Source organism: Pongo abelii, chromosome 1 (assembly GCF_028885655.2).
Source record: "Pongo abelii isolate AG06213 chromosome 1, NHGRI_mPonAbe1-v2.0_pri, whole genome shotgun sequence".
NCBI lineage: Eukaryota > Metazoa > Chordata > Mammalia > Primates > Hominidae > Pongo > Pongo abelii.
Genome location: NC_071985.2, coordinates 163281121 through 163307890, shown reverse-complemented (window position 1 = coordinate 163307890; position 26770 = coordinate 163281121). Strand labels below are relative to the sequence as shown.

General features: G+C 36.0%; 1 protein-coding gene across 13 annotated transcripts in view; it reads left to right on the top strand.

The window, feature by feature from the left end:
• LRRC7 (leucine rich repeat containing 7) overlaps positions 1-26770 on the top strand; it is a 1078250-nt gene that overhangs the window by 757272 nt on the left and 294208 nt on the right. The window contains exon 1 of one of the 13 annotated variants that reach the window (XM_054533140.2): positions 25376-25539. The exons of 11 other annotated variants lie outside the window; for them this stretch is intronic. In XM_054533140.2, the coding sequence (XP_054389115.1) occupies positions 25434-25539 (106 nt within the window). In that variant the 5' untranslated portion in view covers positions 25376-25433. Of the gene's footprint in view, positions 1-25375; positions 25540-25561; positions 25910-26770 lie in introns of those variants that run through there. One more of the 13 variants, XM_054533128.2, reaches the window with a different exon arrangement.

Sequence of the window (26770 nt, the reverse complement as noted above, 5' to 3'; positions counted from 1 at the left end):
TCTTTTTTTGTTTTTATTGGCCAGTTTAGAGTCTCTTTCTTTACAGTCGTCTCTTTGGGTTCATTTTAATTTTGAATGTTCGTCTTTCAGGTTTTTGGTGATTTGAAAGATGTATATACTCTGAATGCTAGTTTGTGGGTTTTTTTTTTTTTTTTGGTTTTGTGGGCTACAAATATTGTCTCTCAATTTGTGACTTGTCTTCACTTTGGGATGCCATTTGTCATAAAGAAGTTGCCAATTTATTTTTAAATTTTATTTGTATATCTTTAAGGGATACAACAGTTTTGTTAGGTGCATACAATGCATAGTGGTAAATTCTGGGCTTTTAGTATAACCATCATCCAAATAATGTACATTGTACTCATTAAATAATTTCTCATCCTTTTCCCCACACCCCACCTTACCACCCTTCTTAGTCTTCTATGTCTATTAGTCCACACTTTTTGTCCATGTGTACCCACTGTTTAGCTTCTGCTTATAAGCGAGAACATGCAATATTTGACTTTCTCTTTCTGAGTTGTTTTACTTAAGATAATGGCCTCCACTTACATCCATGTTGCAGCAAAAGACATGATTGCATTGTTTTTTGAATTGCAGACTAATATTCCATTGTATTTATGTGCTACATTTTCTTTATCCATTTATTTATTGATTGACACCTAGGTTGATTTCAAATCTTTGCTATAGTTTGCAAATATTTTCTCACATTCTGCAGACTTTCTGTTCATTTTGTTGATTATTTATTTGACTGTGCAGAGGCTTTTTAGTTTAATTGTCTCAATGTCTCTTTTTGGTTTTGTTAATTGTGCTTTAGAGCACAAAAGCTCAAAAGGTCTTAAGTCATTAATTATTTTCCCAGTTCAATGTCCAGACGTGTTTTCTCTGGATTTTCTTCTAGTATTTTTATAGCTTCATGTTTACATTTAAGTCTTTAATACATTTTGAGTTGATTTCCATATATGGTGAGAGATAGGGTGAGTTTCATTCTTCTGCATATGGCGATCCAGTTTTCCCAGCAGAATTTATTGAAGAGGGTGTCCTTTCCCCAGTGTATGTTTTTGTCAACTTTGTCAAAGATCCATTGGCAAAGATATGTCACATTATCTCTGACTTTTCGATTCTATTCCATTGATATCTGCATTGATTTTTATACAAGTACCATGTTGTTTTTGTAACTATAGCCTTGTAGTATAATTTGGGGGTCAGGTAATTTGATGTTTCCAGCTTTGTTCTTTTTGCTCAGAAATGTTTTGACTATATAGACTCTCTTTTAGTTCCACATGAATTTTAGGATTGGTTTTCCCAATTCTGTGAAAAACGGCATGCATATTTTCATATGGATTGCATTGAGTCTATAGATTGCTTTGGTCAGTATGGTCATTTCAACAATATTAATTCTTCCAATCCAAGGGAGTGGAATGTTTTCCCATTTCTTTGGATCATCTACAATTTGTTTCACCAGTGTATTGTAGTTTTCTTTGTACAGATATTCCACCTCCATGGTTAAATAGATTCCAAGGCATTTTATTCATTTGCAGCTATTGTAAATGGGATTGCTTTCTTGATTTGTTTCTCAGCTCGTTATTGGTGTACAGAAATGCTATTGATTTTTTGCACATTAATTTTGTATCCTGAAATTTTGCTGAATTCCTTTTTCAAATCTAAGCATTTTTTGAGGAGTCTTTAGGGTTTTCTAGGTATAAGATCATATCCATAGTAAACAGAGATCATTTCACTTTCCCTTTTCCGGCTTGAATGCCTTTTATTTCTTTCTCTTGGTTAAATACTCTGGCTAGGACTTCTAATACTGTATTGAAGAGAGTAGTGAAAGTGGGCATTCTTGTCTTTCAGTTTTTACAGGGATTGCTTTCAGCTGCTCCCAATTCCTTGTGGTGTTGGCTGTGGGTTTGTCATATATGATCTTTATTTTTTTCAGGTATGTTCTTTCTATGCCTAGTTTGTTGAGGGTTTCTATCATGAAGGGATACTGCATTTTGTCAAATGCTTTTTCTCTATCTATTGAGATGATCATATGGTTTTTGTTTTTACTTTTGTTTATGTAATAAATTGCATTTATTGATATGCCTGTTTTGAACTATGTTTGCACACTTTGAATAAAACCAACTTGATCTTTTTGATGTGCTATTGGATTTGGTTTACTAGTATTTTGTTGAGAATTTGTGCATCTATGTTCATAAGGATATTGGTCTATAGTTTCCTTTTATTGTTGTGTCCTTGTCTGGCTTTGGTATCAGGATATTACTTGCTTTCTAGAATGAATTATGGAGAATTCCCTCCTCCTCAAGTTTTTGGAACTGTTTCATGAGGATTGGTACCAGTTCTTCTTTGTAGGTTTGGAAGAATTTGGCTCTGAATCCATCTGGTCCTGGGATTTTATTTTTGGGGAGATGTCTTATTACTGATTCTATCTCACCACTCATCATTGATCTGTTCAGGATTTCTATGTATTCCTGGTTCAATATTTGGAGGTTGTATGTTTCTAGGAATTTATTCATTTTCTCTGAAATTCTTAGCCTGTGAGCAAAGACTTATTCATGGTAGTCTCTGATTATCTTTTGTATTTCTGTGGCATCAGTTATCATGTCTCCTTTTTTATTTCTGATTGTGTTTATTTGGATCTTCTCTCTCCTTTTCTTGATTAGTCTAGCTCATGGTCTATCAATTTTGTTTATCTTTTAAAGTACCAACTTTTAATTTTATTGATTGTTTGTATTGTTTTTGTTGTTGTTCTCAGTATCTTTTAGTTCTGCTCTGATTTTTTTATTTCTTTTCTTGTGCTGTGTATTTGGTTTGCCTTTGTTTTCTAGTTCCTTGGGATGAGCCTGGAAGTTAGTCTGTGACCTTTCTATTTTTTTTTAATGTAAGCATTTAATACTATAAATTTCTCTCTTAGTACTACTTTTACTGTATTCCATAAGTTTTGGTAGGTTGTGTCTCCATTTTCATTCATTTCAAAAGTTTTTTTTTTCTAATTTTTGTCTTAATTTCATTATTGACCAAATATTGTTCAGGGGTACATTGTTTAATTTCCATTTATTTGTGGTTTTGAGAGTTTTCCTTGGTATTGATTTCTAGTTTTATTCCACTGTAGTCTGAGAATATACTTAATATGATTTCACTTTTTTAAAATTTATTGAGACTTGTTTTATGGCCTGTCATATGGTCTGTCTATATTGGAGAATGCTCCATGTGCTGATGAGAGGAATATCTATTCTGCAGTTGTTAAATCAAGTGTTCTGTATGTCTATTAGGCCCATTTGGTCTAAAGTCCAATTTAAGTCCACTGTTTCTTTGTTGATTTTCTATTTTCAATAATCTAAGTGTTGCGAGTGAGGTGTTGAAGTCCCCCACTATTATTGTATTGCATCTATATCTTTTTTAGGTCTAGTAATGTTTGTTTTATAAATCTGGGAGCTCCAGTGGTGAGTGCATATATTTTTAGAATTATTACATATTCTTCTATAATTGATTCCTTTATTATATAATGACATGTTTCTCTTTTGTTTTCACTGTTTTTGATTAAAGTCTGTTTTATCTGACATAAGTATAGCTACTCCTACTCTCTTTTAGTTTCCATTTGTGTAGAATATCTTTTCTCATCCCTTTACCTTCAGTTTGTAAGTGTCTTTGCTTACCAGTAAGGTGAATTTCTCATAAGCAGCATATAGTTGATTCATGTTGCTTAATCCATTCTACTAATCCATGTCTTTTAAAGGAACATTTGATTCATTTATATCCAAGGTTAATATTGATTTGTGAGGTTTTTTTTTCCTGTTGTAATGTTTTTATCTGGTTGTTTTGTGGTTCTTTGTTTCTCTCAATGTAGTAAAATGTATTACTCTTTATTGCGTAATTTTACAAATTATTTAAGAAAATCTTCCCTACTCTAATATCACAAAGATATTTTTCTATATTTTCTTCTAAAACTGTTTGTTTTTCTTTTCACATTTGGATATTTAATTCATTTGCAATTTATTTCTATGCTCTATATGATCAAAATTTATCTTTTTCCATGTGAATAGATGTTTGATTGTTCCAACAACATTGTGTGGTCCTTTATTTCCCCCACTGATTTGTAATTCTACCTCTTTTATATCCAAAAAGCTTTTTCCCAAACTATTCATCCTGCTCCATTGCCTTATTTGCCTATTCCTGTGCTATTACAACATTGTTCTAATCACTATAATCTAATATTCAGTCCTAATATCTGAAAATACAAGTCCACCTTTTTTTTGGTTTTCATTTTCAAAACTGTTTTGCCATTCTTGATACTGAATTCTTCCACAAGAATATTAGGTTCAACTTGTTGAGGTACATAATCTATTGGAATTTTAAAAATTGGCTTTAATTGAAAGATTAATTTGGGAAGAGTTGATATCTTTGGCATAGTAAAAGTTGTAATTCATGAACATGGTATTTCCCTTCATTTAGGTCTTACTATGTGTTGTTCAATAAAACTTTGTGACTGCCATCAAGAATATGTACACATTTTGTTAGAGTTATGTTTAAGTACTTTAAGTTGTTAGCTTTACAAATTGTATCACTTTTTAAGAAATGCATTTTCTAATTTTGGTTGATTCTACGTAAAAACATTACTAATTTTGATGTTTTGATTGTACATTGAGCTACAGAGCTGAATGTAAGTTCTAATGTGTAACCAGCAGATTCTTTTGCATCTTTATTATAAAATCATTTTGTCTACCTGTGACAATATCCTTTCTTTCTAATCCTATACCTTTATTCTTCTTGAGTCACTTTTTCATAAATTACAATCTAATTAGGAAATGATCTACTTCATCGTACTGTTTTTTAATTTACTTTCACGTATTATCCACAGTTTTCTCTTTCATAAATCTCTACTGCATCTGTGAGTTTTCTCCATTACATTCCTAACATTGTTTCACACTATTTATCTTTTAGTCTTTTTAGCAACTTTTCCAGAGGTTTGCTACTTTATTAATCTCTCAAATAATACTATTTTTGCTTGTTGGTCTTTTCTATTATTTGGTTTGTTTATTTGTTTGTTTTCCAACTTGTTAATTTCTACTTTCTACTGCAGCTATCATTATTATGTCCCTTCTTTTACTTTCTTATGGTTTACTAAATTGTTTTCTGGTGCTCTAATACATTTGGGACCTTTTTATTCACCGTCGTTTTTATTGAAATATATTGCAGACTACGTGGTTTTGATGATCCTGAGTTCTTATTAGTTATTGCCTTTCACATTGTGGCCAAGTATATTGTTAATTTTTTAAATGTTTCTTCTTGCTTGTAATAAAAATATATATTCTTTTATTATTAGGTATAGGCTAGAGATCTACTAATAGTACACTTTATTCTCCATTATATTATAAACTTCTCTAAGACAAATACCGCATTTCATGATTTTTACATACTTGGAGCATTGAGAGTACCCAATACTTGAAATATTTACCTACTTGGAACGTTAAAAACACCCAATGAGCTGGAAATAAATGAACTGGAAAATGAGGTTTTGATCTCTTATGTTCAGTAAAACATATTCTTTCTTTGAAAAAATAAGTATATTAACACTGACCTTTCTAAAGAAATTTTGGTTAGTTTTACTAAAACCTGGTTAGCTAGCCAGCTATCTAGAGGAAATATATAAATATCTACATTGCATGTAAATTATTCTTCCTTTCTAAATTCTTTTTGTTCCCTAATTATATGCAGCAATTTATAAGTAAATGCATCAGCTTTCTATGCCAATGAATTTTTGTCCATGATTCCTCTCATCTTAATTCAACAGTAAAATAAAACTCCTATGTGCATCAGAGATGAATACATTTCATGATATTATGATTTCTAAATAAGTAGTCCATGCATGTTTGTGGAGACGATACCTGGTCATAATGAAGTAAATTGTTTTGTTTTGTATGATAAAGCAAGATAATGAATTATAAGATTTAATTAGGCAGTGATTCTATTTCAAGTCTGATTGTTGATTTGTCATTGCTTTATAGAGACTATGACACTATAATTTAAGGACTTTAATGAAAATGAATTAATTTGAAAGTGCTTCTAATTCTGCAGCAATTAAGTGATTTTTCTCTCATCCACTAAAACTTATTTCTATACAAGAATGGATTTGCACAGCATCATAGTGGGAAAAAAATCATTATTGTTAGTTATCAAGAAAGGGAATCAGAATTGAAGGCATTATTATGTGTTTTACCAACTTGCCAACTATTCCACCCCTTCCCTCAGATACATGCAAAACACTGAAGACAAATCATATCCTCTACTTGAAGGATAGGAGGTGAACTTTTTTTCTCTCAAATAGGCTAGAAAAAGCATATATGGGTAATCAGTTAAATGATAGAAATCTTTAAACATTTGAGCACATTACTCTTGAGACTCTAGTAGTGTATATATTATAAATTCATAAAGGGGTCTACTCTGTGACGCCTTGTGTCAGGGAGAAAATGGTATCATGCAATTGTTCTCAAGAGGCAATAAATGTGTTCTCTGGTGTTTGGCAAACCATTACACCATTTATTTAGAGTAAAGCTCATTATTTTATTCTATTAAATACCTCACTTTCAACACTGTTAATGAGTTATTTACCTGAAATGTGATCACTAGCACTTCTTTCACTTTAAGACTACCTTCCCTTTCTACAGAATCTACTTCTCCCCTGGGTTATGGTGTTAAAGTAAACTAAGGATTGACTCCTTCTGTTTCCATTAAAGAACATCATGGTAACAAAACCTAGGTTTTTTTATTGTTATTATTTCCTCCTGCCACCTTTTCAGCTTGATGCTGAAACTTTTAACTCTTTCTAATATTTTCATTAGAACATAAAATAAACAAATAATGCCTTATGTGTTTCACTAGCACTTATTCCATGGGAGATAAAACTTACAACCTGATTATGTACTAAATACAAGGAAGAACACTTCCTCACCCTTTTGAAGTCTGTCTTGGGCTCTTTTACATAAACTGATCAATTTTCCTAGAGTTGCAGCAGAGCTAAGTGATGAACTTGTCTTCCATGTCTCAGTAGATCCTTAAAAAAAATTAAAAGAGCAAACTTAAATGGGCAATGAAGCATTGTGAGTCCTTCCTTTACAATGCCATGCTACCTTGCAGCTTCAGTGTAAACTCCTTGAAAACAAGAATGAACGTTACCTTGTTTCTAGATCCACAATAGCCCCTATCGATGTCCAGGCATAGTGAGTGCTCAATAAAGTGGTAAATTGATAAGGAAGGAAAAATTCATTTGTCAAGTATGAGGCAAGATTATTAAACAGTTCATTTCACATAAAAGACTCAATGTGTTTGTTGTTGAAGCAGAGAGAGAGAAAGAGAGCGAGAACAAGAGGAATTGAAGTGTCACTTAAATTAACTCATTTAGACTAAGTCAAATTCATTCCCATGTGAACTTACTGTTAGCCAAGGTCATAAGCACTCCTCAAAATTTTCCTCAGATGTGTTTGTAAGGCAGAATCAGTTGTATGACTCTCTCTATTGATTACCAGCATTTGGCTTTTCCCTTTACAATGCTACTAAAATAGGCAGAGTCTTGCAGTAGGTCTTTTAACTCTTCTTGCTGAGATTCCCAGTGAGCTCCTGGCTTCCTTTACTGGAGTGGTTAGAGGTAAAGCAAACCATTTTAGTCTGTTTGCTCTTTTGCTATTGTTTTTTTTTTTTTTTCTCTCTCTCTCTCTGTCCATAAGATCTGACTGGCCTACACAATTTCTCCCAAATTTACTAACCTGATAGCTGTATGCATTTTTCTCCTAGTATACAATATGTTTCCCTTTTGAAATCTCCCTATAATCTGCACTTCCTACTCAATAGAGTGTTGCCCCATTTGCCAAATATCTATGAGTTGTACAGGTATACACACAAAGTAATTTTCAAAATAAAATTAAAGTTTATCATTTTATATATCAAATTTTTAATTTTGTTTTAATCACTGTGGTCATAAATTATCCTAACAATGTTTCTTATTGCATTACCATGGTTAAATGAGTGTAATCAATGAACTTTAACGTATCCGTGTTGACTTGAGTTCATCATGAGTTTGGTATTGAACCTTCTTTTTAGTGCGTGTGGCTGTTTGCCTCTACACCAAAATAAGAATGGTAGACATGTAGATTTCTGGTGTCAGCTTTGTCATTTTTTCCATCATCTTCTCTATAAATGATACCATCAGCTATAATTGCTTCAGGCTGATACTCAGACAATTTTAAGGAGGCATCTCTTCTTACTTGCTCCAATAGCTATTGGTCGAATTGCATATAAAAAGTACACCTGTATTGGGTGCATATATATTTAGGATAGTTAGCTCTTCTTGTTGCATTGATCCCTTTACCATTATGTAATGTCCTTCTTTGTCTCTTTTGATCTTTGTTGGTTTAAAGTATGTTTTATCAGAGACTAGGATTGCAACCGCTGCTTTTTTTGCTTTCCATTTGCTTGTTAAATATTCCTCCATCTCTTTATTTTGAGCCTATGTGTGTCTTTGCACATGAGATGGGTCTCCTGAATACAGCATACCGATGGGTCTTGACTCTTTCAATTTGCCAGTCTGTGCCTTGTAAATAGGGCATTTAGCCCATTTACATTCAAGGTTAATATTGATATGTGTGATTTTGATCCCGTCATTATGATGCTAGCTGGTTATTTGCCCGTTAGTTGATGCTGTTTCTTCATAGTGTCGATGGTCTTTACAATTTGGTATGTTTTTGCAGTTGCTGGTACCGGTTGCTCCTTTCCATGTTTAGTGCTTCCTTCAGGAGCTCTTGTAAGGCAGGCCTCGTGGTGACAAAAATCCCTCAGCATTTGCTTGTCTGTAAAGGGTTTTATTTCGCCTTCGCTTATGAAGCTAGTTCGGCTGGACATGAAATTCTGGGTTGAAAATTATTCTCTTTAAGAATGTTGAATATTGCCCCCCACTCTCTTCTGGCTTGTATGGTTTCTGCCGAGGGATCCACTGTTAGTCTGATGGGCTTCCCTTTTTGGGTAACCTGGACTTTATCTCTGGCTGCCCTTAACATGTTTTCCTTCTTTTCAACCTTGGCGATCAGGACAATTATGTGTCTTGGGGTTGCTCTTCTCGAGGAGTATCCTTGTGTTCTCTGTATTTCCTGAATTTGAATGTTGGCCTGTCTTGCTAGGCTGGGGAAGTTCTCCTGGATAATATCCTGAAGCATGCTTTCCAACTTGGTTCCACTCTCCCTGTAACTTTCAGGTACACCAATCAAATGAAGGTTTGGTCTTTTCACATAGTCCCATAATTCTTGGAGGCTTTGTTCATTTCTTTTCATTCTTTTTTCTCTAAACTTGTCTTCATGATTTACTTCATTAAGTCGATCTTCAATCTCTGATGTCCTTTCTTCTGCTTGATCAATTCAGCTATTGATAGTTGTGTGTACTTCACGAAGTTCTCATGCTGTGTTTTTCAGCTCCATCAGGTCATTTATGTTCTTCTCTAAACTAGTTATTCTAGTTAGCAATACATCTAACCTTTTTTCAAGGTTCTTAGCTTCCTTGCATTGGGTTAAAACCCAGATTCAAAAAGCAAGTTCTTAGAGACCTACGCAGAGACACAGACACCTACACAATAATAGTGAGAGACTTTAATACCCCACTGTCAATATTAGACAGATCAACAAGACAAAAAATTAACAAGGATATTCAGGACTTGAACTCTGCTCTGGACCAAGCAGACCTAACAGACATCTACAGAACTCTCCACCCCAAATCAACAGAATATACATTCTTCTCAGCACCACATTGCACTTATTCTAAAATTGACCACATAATTGGAAGTAAAACACTTCTCAGCAAAAGCAAAAGAGTGGAAATCATAACAAACAGTCTCTCAGACTACAGTGCAATCAAATTAGAACTTAGAATTAAGAAACTCACTCAAAACTGCACAACTACATGGAAACTGAACAACCTGCTCCTGAATGACTACTGGGTAAATAATGAAATTAACGCAGAAATAAATAAGTTCTTTGAAACCAATAAGAACAAAGACACAATGTACCATAATCTCTGGGACACAGCTAAGGCACTGTTTAGAGGGAAATTTATAGCACTAAATGCCCACAGGAGAAAGCAGGAAATATCTAAAATCGACACCCTAACATCACAATTACGAGAACTAGAGAAGCAAGAGCAAACAAATTGAAAAGCTAGCAGAATACAAGAAATAACTAAGATAAGAGCAGAACTGAAGGAGACAGAAACATGAAAAACCCTTCAAAAAAAATCAATGAATCCAGGAGCTGATTTTTTGAAAAGATCAACAAAATAGACTGCTAGCCAGATTAATAAAGAAGAAAGAGAGAAGAATCAAATAGACACAATAAAAACTGATAAAGGGGGTATCACCACTGATCCCACAAAAATACAAACTACCATCAGAGAATACTATAAACACCTCTTTGCAAATAAACTAGAAAATCTAGAAGAAATAGATAAATTCCTGGACATGTATACCCTCCCAAGGCTAAACCAGTAATAAGTTGAATCCCTGAATAGACCAATAACAAGTTCTGAAATTGAGGCAGTAATTAATAGCCTATCAACCAAAAAAATCAGAGGTACAAACAGTAGCTGGTACCATTCCTTCTGAAACTATTCCAAATAATAGAAAATGGGGGATTCCTCCCTAACTCATTTTATGAAGCCAGCATCATCCTGATACCAAAACCTGGCAGAGACACAACAGAAAACAGAAAATTTCAGGCCAATATCCCTGGTGAACATCAATGCAAAAATCGTCAATAAAATACTGGCAAGCCAAATCCAGCAGCACATTAAAAAGCTTATCCACACCATCAAGTTGGCTTCATACCTGAGATGCAAGGCTGGTTCAACATACGCAAATCAGTAAATGTAATCCATCGCATAAACAGAACCAATGACAAAAACCACATGATTATCTCAATAGATACAGAAAAGGCCTTTGACAAAATCAACAGTCTTTCATGCTAAAAACTCTCAATAAACTAGCTATTGATGGAATGTATCTCAATATAATAAGAGCTATTTATGAGAAACCCACAGCCAATATTATACTGAATGGGCAAAAACTGGAAGCATTCCCTTTTTAAACCAGCACAAGACAAGAATGCCCTCTCTCACCACTCCTATTCAACATAGTATTGGATGTTCTGGCCAGGGCAATCAGGCAAGAGAAAGAAATAAACGGCATACAAATAGGAAAAAAGGAAGTCAAATTATCTCTTTTTGCAGATGACATGATTGTATATTTTAAAAATCCCATCGTCTCAGCCCAAAATCTCCTTAAGCTTACAAGCAACTTCAGCAAAGTCTCAGGATACAAAATCAATGTGCAAAAAATCACAAGCATTCCTATACACCAATAACAGAGAAACAGAGAGCCAAATCATAAGTGAACCCCCATTCACAATTGCTACAAAGAGAATAAAATACCTAGGAATACAACTTACAAGGAATGTGAAGGACCTCTTCAAGGAGAACTACAAACCACTGCTCAAGGAAATAAGAGAGGACAAAAACAAATGGAAAAACATTCCATGCTCATGGATAGGAAGAATCAATATTGTGAAAATGACCATACTGCTCAAAGTAATTTATAGATTCAATTCTATCCCCATCAAGTTACCATTGACTTTCTTCACAGAATTAGAAAAAATACTTTAAATTTCATATGGAAACAAAAAAGAGCCCACATAGCCAAGACAATCCTAAGCAAAAAGAACAAACCTGGAGGCATCACACTACTTGACTTCAAACTATACTACAAGGCCACAGCAACTAAAACAGCACGATGCTGGTACCAAAACAGATATATAGACCAATAGAACAGAATACAGGCCTTAGAAATAACACTACACATCTACAAACATCTGATCTTTGACAAACCTGATGAAAACAAGCAATGGGGAAAGAATTCCCTATTTAATAAATGTTGCTGGGAAAACTGGCTAGCCATATGCAGAAAACTGAAATTGGATCCCTTCCTTGCACCTTACACAAAAATTAACTCAAGTCGGATTAAAGACTTAAACATAAAACCTAAAACCATAAAAACCCTAGAAGAAAACCTAGGCAATACCATTCAGGATATAGGCATGGGCAAAGACCTCATGACTAAAACACCAAAAGCAATGGCAACAAAAGCCAAAATTGACAACTGGGATCTAATTAAACCGAAGAGCGTCTGCACAGCAAAAGAAACTATCATCAGAGTGAAGAGGCAACATAGAGAATGGGAGAACATTTTTGCAATCTGTCCATCTGACAAAGGGCTAATATCCAGAATCTATAAGGAATTTAAACAAGTTTACAAGAAAAAAACAATCCCATCAAAACGTGGGTGAAGGATATGAACAGCCACTTCTCAAAAGAGGACATTTATGCAGCCAACAAACATATGTAAAAAAGCTCATCATCACTGGTCATTAGAGAAACACAAATCAAAACCACAATGAGATACCATGTCACACCAGTTAGAATGGCAATCATTAAAAAGTCAGGAAACAACAGATGCTGGAAAAGATGTGGAGAAATAGAAATGCTCTTACACTGTTGGTGGGAGTGTAAATTAGTTCAACCATTGTAGAAGACAGTGTGGTGATTCCTCAAGCATCTAAAACCAGAAATACCATTTGACCTAGTAATCTTATTACTGGGTATATACCCAAAGGATTATAAATCATTCTACTATAAAGACACATGGACACATATGTTTATTATGGCACTATTCACAATAGCAAAGACTTGGAACCAACCCAAATGTCCATCAGTGATAGACTGGATAAAGAAAATGTGGACCATATACACCATGGAATACTACCCATCCATAAAAAAGGATAAGTTCATGTCCTTTGCCAGGACATGGATGAAGCTGGAAACCATCATTCTCAGCAAACTAACACTGGAACAGAAAATCAAACACCGCATATTCTCACTCGTAAGTGGGAGTTGAACAATGAGAACACATGGACACAGGGAGGGGAACATCACACATGGGGGCCTGTTGGGGGTTGGGAGGCTAGGGGAGGGATAGCATTAGGAGAAATACCTAATGTAGACGACAGGTTGATAGGTGCAGCAAACCACCATGGCACATGTATACCTATGTAACAAACCTGCACATTCTGTGCATATGTCCCAGAACTTCAAGTGTAATAAAAAATTTTTTAAAAAAGAGTACAAAGACTATGAACTAAGTTTCCAGTGCTTCGCATCAGTAAATGATTCAGAAATAAAGGACTTTTGTTACCTGAGCATAACACTCAAAAAAGCCAGAAAGTTTATACTATCTGAAATTTGGCCTAAGAAAAATATAGAACAAATGGAGCTTACAATGATGCTTTAAGGATGCTACATAGTCAACCTTGGTTGTGCTTTAAACACAGAGTTCCAGGAAGTTAAGGTTGTTTGTATTTGACCTGAAGAGTACGTATGGAACAAATGTTATAAATGCTGCATCGCCAGTCTTGTGTAGATAAAACTTATATCCCAGCGTAGTTTAAATCCTGGATTTGATGGAAGCAGTTTAACACAGGTTAATATGATAGTGTTTGAAATAAGCTAGGCCTAGTTTCAAACCCTGGGTAGCCTCTGAGCCTCAGTTTCTTCATTAGTTAAATGGGAATAATGAATCACTTTACAAAATTATTGTGCAGATGGAAAAAAGTGCTTATTACATTTTCTCAATACCCTCTGTTCTTTCTATTCTTTAAGCTTAATCCAATTTAATAGATATACTAATATCTGACTTGCCTTCTCAAAATTGAAAAATAAAATTACAAAAATTTTATAGCAATTAAAATATCAGATGTAGATACTGAAATCTTATAAGCATGTTTCCTGTCTTTATTTCATATGAGATGTATCATTAGGACTTTTGTCTTTATTAGCATATAACATTTATATCACAGAGTAAACCATTTGGGCTGATGATATCTGTAAAATTCGGAAAACATAAGCATTCAATATGCATTATTCCTATTATATGTGTATTGATTTATACAAAAATTTATAAGAAACAATTTTTATGCACTTGAGAGAACACTAAATCATTCAAAATTTGGTAGTTGTAAAGAAGTATGTTATGTCTGTATGGTAGTGTTTTAGATCATCACCTCAAGCTATTGATGTGAAACTGTAACTGGATGCAATTTAACCAGCAATGGCTGAGTTTCCATTGTTTTCCTAGCGTTAACTTAGGAACTGTCAGGAATATCAAGAAATTGAGTGTCAATTGACAAATCCATAGCCCCAAATATCTGACCCCATTCTCCCATTTCCAGAACCCTCCCTATCTTCAACCATCTTTTACCCCATCAGAACCACCAATCCATTATATTGGCATCTTCTCATGCACTTCTCCACAACATCGATGTTTTCTCTGCCCTCTTTATATGGTTCAAATTCTATAGTCAATTATCAGATTACTCCCTTGTGGACCCCCCTTGACACCCTTTCTTCTCTCTCATGTCACTGTGCTTGCTCAGCAAGCTTGCTCAGCAAAATTACAACCCTGGCTGAATTCAACTCTCTATGTAGTGCTGAAAGGAACTAGCAAAAAGACTCAACCATACCAACTGATTGAATTCATGGTTGCAAATCTGAAGTGCAGTCTTGAGGCTTACCAGTGATCATTTCATACTTCCCTAGTCCATTGACTCTCCCTCTGTTCTGGGGACAATATCATATCTTCTCTGGCTTTAAACCATCCATACCTCCTCTCCCATCTTCATGACTACTAATCCGACTGCTCTGAAAAAACTAAAGCTCACATCAGAGAAGAAACATGTCTCATTTGTTATTTGTGAATATGGCAATTTTCCATTTTTTAAATTAAATATACCATTTTGCCTATAAAACATAATGCTTCCCATATAATTACCTTAGAATACAGTCCTTACTGTAAATGGCTGTTCAGCCTAGGTTTGAATATAACCTAAATATAATAAGCTTGGGTCTCCAGGGAAATCAAAAGAAGTGAACTTGTGCGTTCCCTTAGAAGAGAGTTCATTGTGGGCCTGTGATAGAAATTTTTAGTGATATCTCAGCTGAAAAATAGAGATCAGAGCTTGGATTACGTGGCCTACACATTTTTGACCCTGTTTAATCACAAGTCAGAATATTTGGAATAAGATATATTGATAAAGTAAGGCTATTTATTTCCATGTCTGAATGAATAAATGTAAAAATCAAAACAAAGTTATATCTTAGAAAACATGCATATGTATATATACAACAAATATATATAACATATATAATTAAATATATGTACATACAAATTTCTTTATAAATTGAAAACAGTTGTTTCCGAGGACCAGACAGAAGATTACAAAAGTTGATTAATAAAAGTATGGGCTTTATTTGTCTAATGACAAATCTAACAATTTTAACAGGTGGTTGCCTAATGGATTAAAAAAAGATATGGTGTTTTGAAAATCTTATTAAATCCCATATATATCTATTCTCATCTGTAAACACCATTAGATATTTAAATAAACCTTCTACTCTTTGTAAATGTGTGGTTCTTCATTTGAAAAATGAAAATCATATTGCTTAATACAGCTTCAAAATTATTGAAAGAATTAAATGATTTTTTCACAGTGACAAAGTGAAGTGTAAGTTACCTTATACTTATTAATTAAAATTCTTATTCATACAATAATTTTATCTAGAATTTTTCAAGTACTTATTAAGGGCTAGACATGATACTCAGTGTTTTACATTCATATCATCAAATACTCAGAATAAATCTTTGAATTAAACAAGAAGTGACTAATTCTTTCAAATATTATAATGCCATCTAAGATTAAATGCTCAGTTAAGTGACAAAACTGGTACTTGGTCACCTTTCCAACCTGTGCTTTTAACCACTATACTTTTAACTACTACTATTTCTCTGTGTTTGGGTTGAACTCCTAGGTGAAGATGTGCTCAAAGAACATTCCCTAAACTCTAGAACTCATATATTAATATACACGGTGAAGAGCCACTGGTAACCTACTTTTCTAAATGTGTTCCAAGAAATTAAGCAAATTAAGATAACCATGAAGGCCTCAGCAAAAATGTTGCTGAGCATAAACTCCATCGACTCAATAGCTGAAACAAAAGCATACTCTTACTTTCTTGCCACATTTTGTTTTTCCTGAATTTAATGTTTGTTTTGTTGATTTTATTGCTTAGCTTTTTGTGAGTTTTTTATCAGTCCAATCCAGAACTCTCCCTAAGCTGTGCAAATTTCCTGTCAATATGTTCAAACACATTAGTTGTTCTTTCACTTATATCTCACTGGGCAAAAATTCTCTAGGAGCTTTTTGAAGTGATGCAATCTAGACTGTATGCTCTCCAGGCCTGCTGTGAGCCTTTGCCTTGTGAAACCTCCACCATCATTCTGGGGATTCCCTTTGCCCTCTAATGTTGCACCATCTGGTTCCTGGTTACATTTCTTCCTTAATACAGCATTTTGGTGACAAACATCCTACAGAAGATCTTTGGAAACCGGTGTGTGCAAAATAAAAATTTGTGGAATTTGAACATCTGAAAATATCTTTTAAAAAAATCTAGGAGGTTATTACTTCTAATCAGACAGCTTATTTTCAGCTCAGTTAAGTTTAAAATTGTGTTAGCTTTTCTCTTTAGTATCCTCAGAAGGTAGGCTGTGTCTTTTTTTTGGAATACCCTTCCACCTGTTTAGTAAGGACAAGGCAACTTTAAAAATGTCTGTGTTCTTAGGAAATGTCATTTGTTTGGCAGGGATCCCAATGTGCAGCACAGCTTGATCCCCCTTCACGGTCCCCAAAACAGCTAGGCTTGACACCAGAAAGCTCTTTCAATGACAGCCATTCATTTATCAAAGTATTCTGAACTTAGAGAATATGGCTTTAAAAAAAAAAAAAATGTACTCCAAGAAGCTCTTTCTCAGTCTGTTCAGGGTGCTATAACAAATACTACAAACTGGGTGACTTACAAACAACAAACATTTATTTCTCACAGTTCTGGAGGCTGGGAAATCCAAGGCACTGGCAAATCTATCTCATGAGGGCCTGTTCCTCATAGACAGTACCTCAATTGGCATATGGCCCATAGTGTCCTTATTAAAAAGGCCACTGGGAGCAGCCTTGCCCCTTCTCACTATGTCTTCAGCTGGTGGAAGGAGCAAGACAGCTCTCTAGAAACTTTATTTATTTATTTATTTATTTATTTATTATTTGAGACCTAGTCTTGCTGTGTCGCCCAGGCTGGGGTGCAGTGGCATGATCTCAGCTCACTGCAATCCCTGCCTCCTGGGTTGAAGCAATTCTGCCTCAGCCTCCTGAGTAGCTGGGATTACAGGCTCCCGCCCCCAAACCCAGCTAATTTTTGTACTTTTAGTACAGACAGGGTTTCACCATGTTGGCCAGGCTAGTCTCGAACTCCTGACCTCAAGCAATCCGCCCGCCTCAGCCTCCTAAAGTGCTGGGATTATAGGGGATTATAGGCGCAAGCCACTGTGCCCAGCCTCGGGGGCCATTTTAATAAGGGCACTTATCCTATTCATGAAGGCTGTGCTATCATGACCTAATTATCTCCAAAATGCCTCACCTCTTAAAAACGTATCACCTTGGGTGTTAGGATTTCAACACATGAACTTGGGAGGATACAGATATTCAAACTGTAGCAGGCACATTCTGACAAATCTGCAGCCAGTATTTCTTCTCCAAAAGTTGTTTTAGCAATTTCACGGTTTTATGGGCATTTCTTATCTTTATATTTTAGTGGAAGGCCTGAAGTGTCCCAGTGAAAAAGGTGTTGAAACATTTTTGACAGTATCCTTGTTTCACAGTTGGCATTTGACTATGTTTAACTGAAAGGTAGAATGTAAATATTTAACTTCCATTTTCTATTTAATTTAAAAAATAACTATTTTTTCAAGTATACAACACAGTATAATTACTAACTATAGTCCCCATAGTATATATTAGATCTCCAGAACTTGTTCATCTCATAACTGAAAGCTCATACCCTTTGGCCAACATCTCCTCATTTCCTGCACTCCCCAGCACCTGGTAACAACTATTCTACTCTGTTTCTAAGAATTAGACTTTTTTAGATTCCCCGTATAAGTGATATGATGCCATATTTGTCTTTCAATGTCTAGCTTATTTCACTTAGCATGTCTTCCAGGCCCATCCATGATGTTCCAAATAGGAGGATTTGCTTATGCTTTAAGGCCAAATAATATTTCATTGTGCACATATATACTGTGTGCATATATTATATGTATAGATAAGATATACATATATTATATGTATGTAGGTTTTGCTGTGCAAAAACTTTTTTATTTTATATAGTCCTACTTGCTTACATTTGCTTTTGTTGTTTGTGCTTTTTGTGTCACATTCAAAAAAACCATTTCCAAGTCCAGTGTCAAGGAGCTTTAACCCTACTTTTTATTCCAGAAGTTTTCAAGTTTCAGGTCTTTTATATATATAAGTTTTTAAAGTTTCAGGTCTTATATATAAGTCTTTAATCCATTTTGGGTTGATTTTTGTGTATTATCTAAGATAAGGGTCCAATTTCATTCTTCTACCTGTGGGTTTCTACTTTTCTCAGCACCATTTGTTGAAGAGACTATCCCCATTGTCTTTTTGGTACATTTGTTAACAATCAGTTGATTGATATATATGTGGCTTTTTTTCTGGGATCTCTAATTTATTCCAATGATCTCTAAGTCTGTGTTTGTGCCAATATCAGCCTGTTTTGATTATAATAGCTTAGTAATGTAATTTGAAATGAAGAAAGGTGAGGCTTCCAGCTTTTTCTTCTTGCTCAAAATTACTTTAGCTACTCAGAATCTTTTGTGATTTCATATAAATTTTAGGATTATTTTTTCTATTTCTGTAAAAAAGGTCAGTGGGATTTTGATAGGAATTGCATTTAATCTGTGAATTACTTTGGGTAGTGTGGAATTTTAAACAACATTAATTATTTCACTCCGTGAATACATGATATCTTCTCGTTTATTTTTGTCTTCAATTTTTTTCATCAATATTTTGAAGTTTTCAGTCATACAGATTTTTCACCTCAGTTACATTTATTTCTAAGTGTGGTATTCTTTCCCACACTATTGTAAGCATTGTTTTATTTCTTTTTCACATAGTTTGTTGTGAGTGTATGGAAACAAAATTGACTTTTAAATGTTGATTTTGTAGCTTGTGCTCTACTAAATTTGCTTAATAGTTCTAAACTTTTTGGTGGATTGTTTAGGGTTTTCTATATATAAGATGCTGGCATCCACAAACAGGGACCATTCAATTTTCCTTTCTGACTTAGTTGCTTTTTATTTCTTTCTCTTGCCTAACCCTCTGGTTAAGACTTTCAGTGCTATATTAAATAGAAGTGACAAGAGTGATCATCCTTGTCATGTTTCCGTTCTTAGATGAAAAGCTTTCAACTTTTCACTGTTGAGTATGATGTTAGCTGTAGGGTTGTCATATGTGGCTTTTATTGTGTTGAAGTACATTTCTTCTATACCTAATTTGTGGAGAGTTTCATTATGAAAGGATGTTGGATTTTGTTCAATGCTTTTTTCTTCATCTAGTAAAATGATCATATGATTCTTATCCTTCATTCTCTTGATGTGGTGTATCACATTTATTGATTTGTGGATGATAAACCATCTTTGCCTCCCCAGGGTAAATCCCATTTGACTATGGTATATGATCCTTTTAGTGTGCTATTGTATTGGGGTTTCTAGTACTTCCTTGAGGATTTTTGCACATATGTTCATCAGGGATGTTGGCCTGTAATTTTCTTTTTTGGTTGTTTCTTTTTTTTTTTTTAAATTTTTTTTTATTATTATTATTATACTTTAGGTTTTATGGTACATGTGCGCAATGTGCAGGTAAGTTACCTATCTATACATGTGCCATGCTGGTGCGCTGCACCCACTAACTCGTCATCTAGCATTAGGTATATCTCCCAATGCTATCCCTCCCCCCTCCCCCCACCCCACAACACTCCCCAGAGTGTGATGTTCCCCTTCCTGTGCCCATGTGTTCTCATTGTTCAATTCCCACCTATGAGTGAGAATATGTGGTGCTTGGTTTTTTGTTCTTGCGATAGTTTACTGAGAATGATGATTTCCAATTTCATTCATGTCCCTACAAAGGACATGAACTCATCATTTTTTATGGCTGCATAGTATTCCATGGTGTATATGTGCCACGTTTTCTTAATCCAGTCAATCATTGTTGGACATTTGGGTTGGTTCCAAGTCTTTGCTATTGTGAATAATGCCACAATAAACATACGTGTGCATGTGTCTTTATAGCAGCATGATTTATAGTCCTTTGGGTATATACCCAGTAATGGGATGGCTGGGTCGAATGGAATTTCTAGTTCTAGATCCCTGAGGAATCGCCACACTGACTTCCACAATGGTTGAACTAGTTTACAGTCCCACCAAGAGTGTAAAAGTGTTCCTATTTCTCCACATCCTCTCCAGCACCTGTTGTTTCCTGACTTTTTAATGATTGCCATTCTAACTGGTGTGAGATGGTATCTCATTGTGGTTTTGATTTGCATTTCTCTGACGGCCAGTGATGGTGAGCATTTTTTCATGTGTTTTTTGGCTGCATAAATGTCTTCTTTTGAGAAGTGTCTGTTCATGTCCTTCGCCCAGTTTTTGATGGGGTTGTTTGTTTTTTTCTTGTAAATTAGTTTGAGTTCATTGTAGATTCTGGATATTAGCCCTTTGTCAGATGAGTAGGTTGCGAAAATTTTCTCCCATTCTGTAGGTTGCCTGTTCACTCTGATGGTAGTTTCCTTTGCTGTGCAGAAGCTCTTTAGTTTAATTAGATCCCATTTGTCAATTTTGGCTTTTGTTGCCATTGCTTTTGGTGTTTTAGACATGAAGTCCTTGCCCATGCCTATGTCCTGAATGATAATGCCTAGGTTTTCTTCTAGGGTTTTTATGGTTTTAGGTCTAACATTTAAGTCTTTAATCCATCTTGAATTGATTTTTGTATAAGGTGTAAGGAAGGGATCCAGTTTCAGCTTTCTACATATGGCTAGCCAGCTTTCCCAGCACCATTTATTAAATAGGGAATCCTTTCCCCATTTCTTGTTTTTCTCAGGTTTGTCAAAGATCGGATAGTTGTAGATATGTGGCATTATTTCTGACGGCTCTGTTCTGTTCCATTGATCTATATCTCTGTTTTGGTACCAGTACCATGCTGTTTTGGTTACTATAGCCTTGTAGTATAGTTTGAAGTCAGGTAGTGTGATGCCTCCAGCTTTGTTCTTTTGGCTTAGGATTGACTTGGCGATGCGGGCTCTTTTTTGGTTCCATATGAACTTTAAAGTAGTTTTTTCCAATTCTGTGAAGAAAGTCATTGGTAGCTTGATGGGGATGGCATTGAATCTGTAAATTACCTTGGGAAGGATGGCCATTTTCACGATATTGATTCTTCCTACCCATGAGCATGGAATGTTCTTCCATTTGTTTGTATCCTCTTTTATTTCCTTGAGCAGTGGTTTGTAGTTCTCCTTGAAGAGGTCCTTCACATCCCTTGTAAGTTGGATTCCTAGGTATTTTATTCTCTTTGAAGCAATCGTGAATGGGAGTTCACTCATGATTTGGCTCTCTGTTTGTCTGTTATTGATGTATAAGAATGCTTGTGATTTTTGTACATTGATTTTGTATCCTGAGACTTTGCTGAAGTTGCTTATCAGCTTAAGGAGATTTGGGGCTGAGACAATGGGGTTTTCTAGATATACAATCATGTCATCTGCAAACAGGGACAATTTGACTTCCTCTTTTCCTAATTGAATACCCTTGATTTCCTTCTCCTGCCTAATTGCCCTGGCCAGAACTTCCAACACTATGTTGAATAGAAGTGGTGAGAGAGGGCATCCCTGTCTTGTGCCAGTTTTCAAAGGGAATGCTTCCAGTTTTTTCCCATTCAGTATGATATTGGCTGTGGGTTTGTCATAGATAGCTCTTATTATTTTGAGATACGTGCCATCATTACCGAATTTATTGAGAGTTTTTAGCATGAAGGGTTGTTGAATTTTGTCAAAGGCTTTTTCTGCATCTGTTGAGATAATCATGTGGTTTTCGTCTTTGGTTCTGTTTATATGCTGGATTACATTTATTGATTTGCGTATATTGAACCAGCCTTGCATCCCAGGGATGAAGCCCACTTGATCATGGTGGATAAGCTTTTTGATGTGCTGCTGGATTCTGTTTGCCAGTATTTTATTGAGGATTTTTGCATCAATGTTCATCAAGGATATTGGTCTAAAATTCTCTTTTTTTTGTTGTGTCTCTGCCAGGCTTTGGTATCAGGATGATGCTGGCCTCATAAAATGAGTTAGGGAGGATTCCCTCTTTTTCTATTGATTGGAATAGTTTCAGAAGGAATGGTACCAGCTCCTCCTTGTACCTCTAGTAGAATTCGGCTGTGAACCCATCTGGTCCTGGACTTTTTTTGGTTGGTAAGCTATTGATTATTGCCACAATTTCAGCTCCTGTTATTGGTCTATTCAGAGATTCAACTTCTTCCTGGTTTAGTCTTGGGAGGGTGTATGTGTTGAGGAATTTATCCATTTCTTCTAGATTTTCCAGTTTATTTGCGTAGAGGTGTTTGTAATATTCTCTGATGGTAGTTTGTATTTCTGTGGGATCGGTGGTGATATCCCCTTTATCATTTTTTATTGCATCTATTTGATTCTTCTCTCTTTTTTTCTTTATTAATCTTGCTAGCAGTCTATCAATTTTGTTGATCCTTTCAAAAAACCAGCTCCTGGATTCATTTATTTTTTGAAGGGTTTTTTGTGTCTCTATTTCCTTCAGTTCTGCTCTGATTTTAGTTATTTCTTGCCTTCTGCTAGCTTTTGAATGTGTTTGCTCTTGCTTTTCTAGTTCTTTTAATTGTGATGTTAGGGTGTCAATTTTGGATCTTTCCTGCTTTCTCTTGTGGGCATTTAGTGCTATAAATTTCCCTCTACACACTGCTTTGAATGCATCCCAGAGATTCTGGTATGTTGTGTCTTGGTTCTCGTTGGTTTCAAAGAACATCTTTATTTCTGCCTTCATTTCGTTATGTACCCAGTCGTCATTCAGGAGCAGGTTGTTCAGTTTCCATGTAGTTGAGTGGTTTTGAGGAGAGTCTTAATCCTGAGTTCTAGCTTGATTGCACTGTGATCTGAGAGATAGTTTGTTATAATTTCTGTTCTTTTACATTTATTGAGGAGAGCTTTACTTCCAAGTATGTGGTCAATTTTGGAATAGGTGTGGTGTGGTGCTGAAAAAAATGTATATTCTGTTGATATGGGGTGGAGAGTTCTGTAGATGTCTATTAGGTCTGCTTGGTGCAGAGCTGAGTTCAATTCCTGGGTATCCTTGTTGACTTTCTGTCTTGTTGATCTGTCTAATGTTGACAGTGGGGTGTTAAAGTCTCCCATTATTAATGTGTGGGAGTCTAAGTCTCTTTGTAGGTCACTCAGGACTTGCTTTATGAATCTGGGTGCTCCTGTATTGGGTGCATATATATTTAGGATAGTTAGCTCTTCTTGTTGAATTAATCCCTTTACCATTATGTAATGGCCTTCTTTGTCTCTTTTGGTCTTTGTTGGTTTAAAGTCTGTTTTATCAGAGACTAGGATTGCAACCCCTGCCTTTTTTTGTTTTCCATTTGCTTGGTAGATCTTCCTCCATCCTTTTATTTTGAGCCTATGTGTGTCTCTGCAAGTGAGATGGGTTTCCTGAATACAGCACACTGATGGGTCTTGAGTCTTTATCCAATTTGCCAGTCTGTGTCTTTTAATTGGAGCATTTAGTCCATTTGCATTTAAAGTTAATATTGTTATGTGTGAATTTGATCCTGTCATTATGATGTTAGCTGGTTATTTTGCTCGTTAGTTGATGCAGTCTCTTCCTAGTCTCGATGGTCTTTACATTTTGGCATGATTTTTCAGTGGCTGGTACCGGTTGTGCCTTTCCATGTTTAGCGCTTCCTTCAGGAGCTCTTTTAGGGCAGGCCTGGTGGTGACAAAATCTCTCAGCATTTGCTTGTCTGTAAAGGATTTTATTTCTCCTTCACTTATGAAGCTTAGTTTGGCTGGATATGAAATTCTGGGTTGAAAATTCTTTTCTTTAAGAATGTTGAATATTGGCCCCCACTCTCTTCTGGCTTGTAGGGTTTCTGCCGAGAGATCCGCTGTTAGTCTGATGGGCTTCCCTTTGATGGTAACCCGACCTTTCTCTCTGGCTGCCCTTAACATTTTTTCCTTCATTTCAACTTTGGTGAATCTGACAATTATGTGTCTTGGAGTTGCTCTTCTCGAGGTGTATCTTTGTGGCGTTCTCTGTATTTCCTGAATCTGAATGTTGGCCTGCCTTGCTAGATTGGGGAAGTTCTCCTGGATAATATCCTGCAGAGTGTTTTCCAACTTGTTTCCATTCTCCCCATCACTTTCAGGTACACCAATCAGACATAGATTTGGTCTTTTCACATAGTCCCACATTTCTTGGAGGCTTTGCTCGTTTCTTTTTATTCTTTTTTCTCTAAACTTCCCTTCTCGCTTCATTTCATTCATTTCATCTTCCAGGGCTGATACCCTTTCTTCCATTTGATCGCGTCGGCTCCTGAGGCTTCTGCATTCTTCACGTAGTTCTCGAGCCTTGGTTTTCAGCTCCATCAGCTCCTTTAAGCACTTCTCTGTATTGGTTATTCTAGTTATACATTCTTCTAAATTTTTTTCAAAGTTTTCAACTTCTTTGCCTTTGGTTTGAATATCCTCCCATAGCTCAGAGTAATTTGATCGTCTGAAGCCTTCTTCTCTCAGCTCGTCAAAGTCATTCTCCGTCCAGCTTTGTTCCGTTGCTGGTGAGGAACTGTGTTCCTTTGGAGGAGGAGAGGTACTCTGCTTTTTAGAGTTTCCAGTTTTTCTGCTCTGTTTTTTCCCCATCTTTGTGGTTTTATCTACTTTTGGTCTTTGATGATGGTGATGTACAGATGGGTTTTTGGTGTGGATGTCCTTTCTGTTAGTTTTCCTTCTAACAGACAGGACCCGCAGCTGCAGGTCTGTTGGAGTACCTGGCCGGCCGTGTGAGGTGTCAGTCTGCCCCTGCTGGGGGGTGCCTCCCAGTTAGGCTGCTCGGGGGTCAGGGGTCAGGGACCTACTTGAGGAGGCAGTCTGCCTGTTCTCAGATCTCCAGCTGCGTGCTGGGAGAACCACTGCTCTCCTCAAAGCTGTCAGACAGGGACATTTAAGTCTGCAGAGGTTACTGCTGTCTTTTTGTTTGTCTGTGCCCTGCCCCCAGAGGTGGAGCCTACAGAGGCAGGCAGGCCTCCTTGAGCTGTGGTGGGCTCCACCCAGTTCGAGCTTCCAGGCTGCTTTGTTTACCTAAGCGAGCCTGGGCAATGGCGGGCGCCCCTCCCCCAGCCTCGCTGCTGACTTGCTGTTTGATTTCAGACTGCTGTGCTAGCAATCAGCGAGACTCCGTGGGCTTAGGACCCTCTGAGCCAGGTGCGGGCTATACTCTCCTGGGGCACCGTTTCCTAAGCCCGTCGGAAAAGCACAGTATTCGGGTGGGAGTGGCCCGATTTTCCAGGTGCCGTCTGTCACCCCTGGAAAGGGAACTCCCTGACCCCTTGCGCTTCCCGAGTGAGGCAATGCCTCGCCCCTGCTTCGGCTGGCGCACGGTGCACTCACCCACTGACCTGCGCCCACTGTCTGGCACTCCCCAGTGAGATGAACACGGTACCTCAGATGGAAATGCAGAAATCACCCGTCTTCTGCGTCGCTCACGCTGGGAGCTGTAGACCGGAGCTGTTCCTATTCAGCCATCTTGGCTCCTCACTCTTTTTGTTGTTTCTTGTCTGGGTTTGGTGTCAAGGTAATGCTGGTCTTGGAAATTGGATTTGAAAGTGTTCCCTTCTCTTCAATTGTTTAAGAAGGATTGATATTAATTCTCCTTTCAATATTTGGTAGAATTCACAGTGAAGTCATAGGGTACTGGGCTTTTCATTGTTGGGAGATTTCTGTTTACTGATTCAATCTCCTTATTAGTTATGTCTGTTCAAATTTTTTATTCATGATTCAGTCTAAGCAGGCTCTATATCATTAAGAATTTATTTCTTCTAGATTATTCAGTTGTTTGTTGGAATATAATTTCTTGTAGTGGTATCTTATCATGATTTGTATATCTGTAGTAACAGTTGTAGTGTCTTCTCATTCGTTTCTGATTCTACTTATTTAAGTAGGTTCCCTTTTATTCTTACTGTAGCTAAAGGCTTGTCAATTTTATCTTTTCAAAAAAAGCAAATTCTGGTTTCATTGATCTTTTCTGATTTTTTTTTTTTTGTCACTGCTTCATTTACTTCTGCTCTGATATTTGTTGGGTTTGTTCTTATTTTTCCAATTACTTGAAGTGTAAAGCTAGCTTGTTTATTTGAGATCTTTCTTTGTTCTTAATTTGGCATTTATTGCTATAAACTTCCCTCTTAAAACTGCTTTTGCTGAATCCCATAAGTTTTGGTATGTTGTATTTCTATTTTTTTTTTGTATTAAGATTTTCTTTTAATTTTCCTTTTGATTTCTTCTTTGACCTAATGGTTGCTCAGGATGGTACTATTTGGTTTCCACATATTTGTGAATTTTCCAGTTTTCCTCTTTTTAGTGATTTCTGGTTTTATATATATCATTGCTGTTGGAAAAGATACTTGATATTATTTCAGTCTTTGTAAATTTTTTAAGA